Here is a 6,932-nt window from a genome sequence, read left to right as displayed (position 1 = left end):
TTGCTCGTGCTCCCCCTCCTTCTGCTCCTGATTTGGACCTTGAGATTTCTGTCTGGTGCTCCAGTGAGAACACAAATTTATTATTATTATTATTGTTTTTAAAGCCAAAGAGACTTCTACAGATGACAAAGACAGGGTTAAACCCAGGAAGTGTGCTGCAGATGGAGAGAGTGTCTATCTCTGGGGGTGGAATGAGGTTCTCTCTAGAGGGATTGGGAAGGGGTGTGTGAGAATGTGTGAGAAGTAACATTTTATGGTAGAGCCTGAGAGGCAAACAGATCAGCCAGAGAGAGGATTGACATTCCCTAAGGAAAGAGTGAGTGGCAACCCCAAGGGACGGGCTGGGAAGGAGTCTCCTGTAACAGGAGCAGGGAGAAGCTAGAACATGAGCAGGGCCTTCACAGTCTTCGGTGGTATTGAATTTGTGTTTGTCAGTTTCCTGTCACCATGACGAAGTGCCTGAGACTATCAGCTTGAAAGGGAATAGGCTTATTGGGGCTCATAGCTGGGGGTTTCAGTTGGGTTGTTGGCCAGATCACTTATTGGTATTACTGTGCCTCCTGGTGGCAGTGTGAGGTAAGGGGGTCACTGACGCCACGGAGTCCAGAAAGTGAAAAAGCAGGCAGAGGCTGGGATTCTCGTATTCCCTTCGAGGACATTCTTACTTGGCTCCAGAAGAGGGCATCAGATCCCGTGGGACTCCAGTTACAGAGGGTTGTGAGCCAACATGTGGGTTCCAGGAATTGAGCTCAGGCCGTCTGGAAGAACAGCCAGCGCTCTTAACCGATGAGTCATGTCTCCAGAACTGAACCCACAGGAGGCCGGCAAGCCTTCATCCTGGGTCTTTGGAGGGACACAGCCAAGCCCCAGCAAAGCTGGAGAGACAACGGGTTGTCTGAGTCTCTGCACTGATCTAGAACAGTCTTGGGCAACAGTGAATCTTCATCCAGGGTTTATTTAAAGAATACAGTGGGCAGTAATTATCAATTCCTTGCAAAGGCCCTAGGTTTTGTTGAATACCCAGGTCCTTCCTGTCTTTGGTCATTAGTGACCTGAGATGAACTTTGACTCCTACCTGATTGTCCACACCTTGTGTTACATGTGATACACTGTGAGCATGCCTGGTGCCCAACATCTTGGGCTGAATAATAGGGGCACACAGAGGTCAGATGAATAGCACTAAGACCACCCCAACAGGCAGGTTGTACTATGTTGAGCGCTTAAGCCCAGGACTTGGCAAGACTCATGTCTGCTGCTGGCACAGGTGGACAGAGGCTACACTACTTGAAGTAGCCACCAATCTCTATATTTTCCTTCTTTGGCAGGATCTCCCAGCGAGTAGAACTGAGTCGCCGCCAACTGCAGACCATTAGGGAGAGGGTCTCCCTGGCCCAGGCTAAGATAGAGAAGATCAAGGGCAGCAAGAAGGCCATCAAGGTAGGCAAGCCATGACTCCTGTGTTCTGTTGCTGGTATCTTGATCCTCTGGTACCCCTGCTGTTTAGCCACACCTCACTTTCCTCCTGTCCGTGGGTCATCCCATTCTCAGTGCCTGCTTATGATTACTGGGCTATCCCGAATATGTGGGCCCCAGAGTAGTCCCTGTATCTGCAGGTTTTCTCTAGTGCCAAGTACCCAGCGCCAGAGCGCCTGCAGGAATACGACTCCATCTTTACTGGTGCCCTTGACCCTGATCTGCAGAGAAGACCCCGTTACAGGATCCAGAGCAAGCACCGCTCACTGGATGAGCGGGCCCTGCAGGTCTGTATGCCACATACTGGCATGTCACCTGCATGTCACCCATGGCTGCTGGGAGGCAGGGCCTGAAGGTTGACCACAGATTTCGGTCTCCTAGAAGGATTCTGGTTGGGATGGTGCTGGGTCCACACACCTGATACTGAAATTCCATCTACTCTGATCCCGCCCCAGGAGAAGCTGAAATACTTTCCTGTGTGTGTGAACACCAAGTCGGAGCCTGAGGATGAAGCTGAGGAGGGACTTGGGGGTCTTCCCAGCAACATCAGTTCTATCAGCTCTCTGCTGCTTTTCAACACCACAGAAAACCTGTAAGGCCGGGATATAGCCAGCGGGAAGACGGGAGGGAGAAAGGGAGACTCTGCTTAGGTAGCTCCAGGGGCCGGAGTCTGGTACAGTTCTCAGGACTGACAAGGTTGATTTGGCTCCTAAGACTTGGGTATCCAAAGGAACAAATGCAGTGGGGAAGGATGGTCAGGGACCTTCCTGGTCCCAGGTCAGGTGATGGCCTCCTGACCCTAGCCCACTCCACAGGTATAAGAAGTATGTTTTCCTGGACCCTCTGGCTGGCGCAGTAACAAAAACACACACGATGCTGGGCACAGAAGAGGAGAAGTTGTTTGATGCCCCTCTGTCTATCAGCAAGAGAGAGCAGCTGGAGCAGCAGGTGGGGTGGAGTGCTTGGGCAGGCAAGCCCTGCCAGCGCAGGTCAGGGAGGCTGGGTCCACCTGTGCTGCCCATCCCGTGCTTACAGTGTGGGCCGTGTGCTCTGGCAGAGCTGTCACTCTCCCGTACCACCTGACCCTGCAGGCTCCGGAAAACTACTTCTATGTGCCAGACCTGGGCCAAGTTCCTGAGATCGATGTGCCATCCTACCTACCCGACTTGCCTGGCATCGCAGATGACCTCATGTACAGTGCGGACTTGGGCCCTGGCATTGCCCCCTCTGCTCCTGGTGCCATTCCAGAACTGCCCACCTTCCACACGGAGGTAGCAGAACCTTTCCAGCCAGGTGAGCTGGGCCCTGGGATGGAATGGAACCATAAAGGCCATGCTGGCTCCTTCCCCAGTTCTTCATGATTTTCACTTTCCTTACAGAACTGGAGAATGGGGTGCTGTTGGCAGCACCACCACCGCCACCACCGCCACCACCACCTCCCCCAGCTCCCTCAGTGGTGGTCAGTACCCCCCAGCCGCCAGCGTTCCCTGAAGTGGCAACTGCACCTGGCCAGGTTGCCAGGGAAGAAGACACTAGCAGCAGCGTGGGCCACTCAGGTAGGGGCAGTGCTGATGGGGCCCATGTGGCCAGCCCTCATTAATAGGTTTTCATGCCGGGATCCCCGAAGACTTCTCTGTAGGTCACGTGTTCCTAGCGCTGTGATCTGTAGAGCATCCTCATATGGATACCTAGTCTCCCAAGGCTGATGGAGTGGTTTTTGTGCTCTACAGAGCTGTGGAGTTCTGACTTTCAGGGCAGAGGAAGCCTTGGGAAGGTGTTGAGCCCTGTTTCTAGTTAAGCCAGAGGGAAAGGATCTATTAACAAACTTGAAATTTCCAGATTTGAGCTTTCCATTGTGTCTTCAACCACCTCAGGGAGTAGGAAATCCTTTGTTGGCATGTGGTGCTCAGCACACCAGATCCAAAGAGTCTGTCACTGCAGGGTGTCATCAAAATAGGGGGTGGAGAGGGAGGAGATGCCTAGACATGAGGCCCCTCAGCTCCTTGTCTGCAGAAATTCAAGACCACACTGCGCATCATCCCAGAAGCCACAGCCTTACAGCTGGCTTCCCTGTGGGTGACCCGCCCCTGCATTTGCTAGGATCCTGAGATCACCTCCTGCCTCAGGCGGGGCAGCTTTCCCCATCCTGCAGTGCTGAGCAACCCTTCACCCTTCTCCTTCCAGCCTCTGTTCAAGGAGCCCCTAAGGAGGTGGTTGATCCCTCCAATGGCCGGGCCACTCTGCTTGAGTCTATCCGCCAAGCTGGGGGTATTGGCAAGGCCAAGCTACGCAGTGTCAAGGAACGCAAACTGGAGAAGAAGAAACAGAAGGAGCAGGAGCAAGGTGAGGGGACCAAGGATCTGTTGCAGCAGCTAGGCTCCCTGTCAGCCAGCAGGAAGTCCCTTGTGGCTACCCTGAATCCCTCTGGACTGGGCCATGGGTCCCCTGGCAGAAGCTTTCCTGTCTTGAGCTCTCCCAGCTGAAACCATGAGAAAGTAGAACCTTTGACAGGCATTGTCCAAGGAAACATGCAGGAGCTTGAAGTCCTCTGAGATGAGACAGGACTTATCCTTTCCATCCTGAGGACAAGGCTTATGTCTGCCAAGAATTCTTGCTAGTGGCATCCTTGTTAACCTGTGTGGAAAGTGTCAGGAGTCCTGGGTTTGCATCATGGATCTTCTTCTGACCTGCTTTGTGACTATATGCCAATAGCCTGGCCTCCCTGAGCCCATTTCCTACCCATGCAGGGGTACAGAGAACTGTATGCCAATAGCCTGGCCTCTCTGAGTCTGTGTCTTTACCCATACAGGGGTACAGAGAACTGTATACCAATAGCGTGGCCTCTCTGAGCCCATTTCCTACCCATACAGGGGTACAGAGAACTGTGTGCCAATAGCCTGGCCTCTCTGAGCCCATGTCCTTACCTACACAGTGGTACTGAGAATTGAAACATTAAGGCAGGACTGGGCCATGGGCACATCATGTGTGACTAGCATATGGCAGGAGAGCGGGTGTAGGAGTGCTTCAGGGGCCAGGTGAAGCCATTGTGTGAATGTCCCTGGCAGTATTGTACTTGGTCTCTTCTTCCCTCACCTGCTGCTCTCCCATTGCAGTGAGAGCCACGAGTCAAGGCGGGGACTTGATGTCAGACCTCTTTAACAAGCTCATCATGAGGCGAAAAGGTAGGCATCTTGTGTGTCTTTATCTTCGGAGGCGGTGAAGTGGTGCCCCCACTGTCTGTCTGTCTGTCTGTCTGTCTGTCTGTCTGTCTCTCTCTCTCTCTCTCTCTCTCTCTCATATCACTTCTCCTTCCCAGGTATTTCTGGAAAAGGACCTGGCACCGGAACCAGTGAGGGGCCTGGGGGAGCCTTCACCCGGATGTCAGACTCCATCCCACCGATGCCACCCCCCCAGCAGCCCGCAGGAGACGAGGATGATGATGACTGGGAGTCCTAAGAGTGCTTTGAGCCTTCTTGCACATTCAGCAGGAACAGCCAGGAGGGACTCCTTGGCCAGCTGGGGCTTCTCAGGTTTTGTTGCCCGAGGAGGTCCAGGGGATTATACAAGTGTTCTGGGTTGGTGCCCGATTTCTCTTCATGGAGTGGGGGCTCTGTGAGCCGTCTGCTGCTTCCCTGCTTTGCTTGGTACTCCACTGAAGAGTGCCACAGCAACGTGGTGGAATAAAGAAAGTAACTAGACCTGAACCCAAGCCAACAGTGCCCTTTTAATAAATGAAAGGTAGCCATGCTGGCTGCCGACAGCTTCTTGGAGTGTGACCTGTCCTTCCCAGGTGTTCTCAGGCACAGTGCAGGATGGCTGGGGGGAACTGAGCTCTTCCTCTGGGATCATGGCAAATGGAGATTAGAGCAGCTATTGCAGGGGGATATTTTTCCACTGGAAAAGTGACTTGGTGTTTGCTGAGGAGACTGGGGACAGGAGGTGCTACAGGCCATAGGGAGAACTTAGAGGCAAACCAGAGAGTCCCGTGAAGGACGGAGAGCACGGGAGGCTGTAGTTAGAAACTGGTGTGAGAGCCGGGCGGTGGTGGCGCATGCGTTTAATCCCAGCACTTGGGAGGCAGAGGCAGGCGGATCTCTGTGAGTTCGAGGCCAGCCTGGTCTATAAGAGCTAGTTCCAGGACAGGAACCAAAAGCTGCCGAGAAACCCTGTCTCGAAAATCAAAAAAAAAAAAAAAAAAAAAAAAAAGAAAGAAACTGGTGTGAGGCTTGTGTGGACACAAGTGCCCTGAAAATGTTGATTCCTGTGGTTCAGATGAGAGAATCGAAGATCAAGGATGCCTCACATCACTCAGGATAGAGGCTGGGTAGACAGGGTAGCCTCACATCCAAAGGCAGAGGCCCCTTATTCCACAGATGCCCCCGTCAAGGCCAGCAGAAGTGGGACAAACAGGTCTTGGAGGCTGAGCTGCCTTGGGCTAGGCAGGCAGGGCTTACAGTTCTCAAGCTGATTGACATTTGCTCCTGGTAGCTCTTTGGTGTACAGGCCATGAGGGGACCACTCAGGTATGCCACATGCGGTCAGAAGAGCTGGAGCTCTCTGGATGAAACTGAACACGTAGGAAAGTTACTAAGGAGGCTTTGTGGGAGGGGAAGGCAGACTGAACCTTCTACACAGCAGCGAAGACAAGACCAAAGGTGGTTTTCACTTCCACTGGGTGTGGAAACCAGATGGGCAGCTCTGGCAGGACAGACACGTGCCCAGGGCCTCTCTGATGCCTCCTAGTCCTACTAGGGTCGTCACTGAAGGTGGGGCTGAGCTACATAGACCTCACAGTGGTGGCCATCAGGTAATTTCCCCTCCTCTGTCCTCGCGTGGGAAATATGGCAGGTACCACCCTCATTCTCGAGCTGTCTGTCAGCCCCCAGCTGGCCTCTAGCTTGGCGACAACCTTGATACTCAGATTCTCCACCAGTGCCTTCCCTGATGGGGGCCTGACCTGGAGTTCTAGTCTAGGGAGGACACACAAGATGGCTGGTCTGTTCTTACCTGTCTTGGTATCTTGGTTTTGAAATCTGTACAGATTTCACGGACCCAGCCCAGTGGCATGTGTTAGAGATGAAGTCACAGAGAAGAGCGAGTAGATGGAGGCCAGGGACTAATTACGGTCAAAACAGGGCCTTGCCACTCCTGGCCTGTGGGTGACACTCTGGCCTACAGGTGACACAGCTTGTTGCAAGGGTCATTAATAGACAAGGAAGGCGGCTAGGCCTTCCTTGAATAGGGTTGTTAAAGAAACCATAATGCAAAGTAGAAAAGGAGGATTTGTTCAGTGGGACTCCACTGGGAAGAACAAAGAGGTCTGGCTGTACCCTCTGCTGCTGCCAAGGCCATCTTTGGAGTCCTAACGCGAGGTTTTGGTTTAAACGAAAGGTAAGAGGTATGGACAGATGTGGTCCAGCCCATCATGACAAGTCAGCAGTATGGAGCCAGGCTCCCTT

General features: G+C 53.1%; 1 protein-coding gene across 3 annotated transcripts in view; it reads left to right on the top strand.

Moving 5' to 3' along the window:
• LOC102002596 (WASH complex subunit 1) overlaps positions 1 to 5,243 on the top strand; it is a 14,040-nt gene extending 8,797 nt beyond the window's left edge. For all 3 annotated transcript variants that reach the window (XM_005361320.2, XM_013351581.2, XM_026786486.1), the window contains exons 3-11: positions 1,326 to 1,437; positions 1,614 to 1,760; positions 1,929 to 2,065; positions 2,289 to 2,421; positions 2,565 to 2,766; positions 2,853 to 3,029; positions 3,658 to 3,816; positions 4,587 to 4,655; positions 4,790 to 5,243. In XM_005361320.2, the coding sequence (XP_005361377.1) occupies positions 1,326 to 1,437; positions 1,614 to 1,760; positions 1,929 to 2,065; positions 2,289 to 2,421; positions 2,565 to 2,766; positions 2,853 to 3,029; positions 3,658 to 3,816; positions 4,587 to 4,655; positions 4,790 to 4,929 (1,276 nt within the window). In that variant the 3' untranslated portion in view covers positions 4,930 to 5,243. The remainder of the gene's footprint in view (positions 1 to 1,325; positions 1,438 to 1,613; positions 1,761 to 1,928; positions 2,066 to 2,288; positions 2,422 to 2,564; positions 2,767 to 2,852; positions 3,030 to 3,657; positions 3,817 to 4,586; positions 4,656 to 4,789) is intronic.
• Positions 5,244 to 6,932: the final 1,689 nt, after the last annotated feature.

This window comes from Microtus ochrogaster, linkage group LG4 (assembly GCF_000317375.1).
Source record: "Microtus ochrogaster isolate Prairie Vole_2 linkage group LG4, MicOch1.0, whole genome shotgun sequence".
Classification (NCBI taxonomy): Eukaryota; Metazoa; Chordata; class Mammalia; order Rodentia; family Cricetidae; genus Microtus; species Microtus ochrogaster.
Note: the sequence above shows the minus strand (reverse complement) of the source record. Positions and strands in the feature narration are given on the sequence as shown.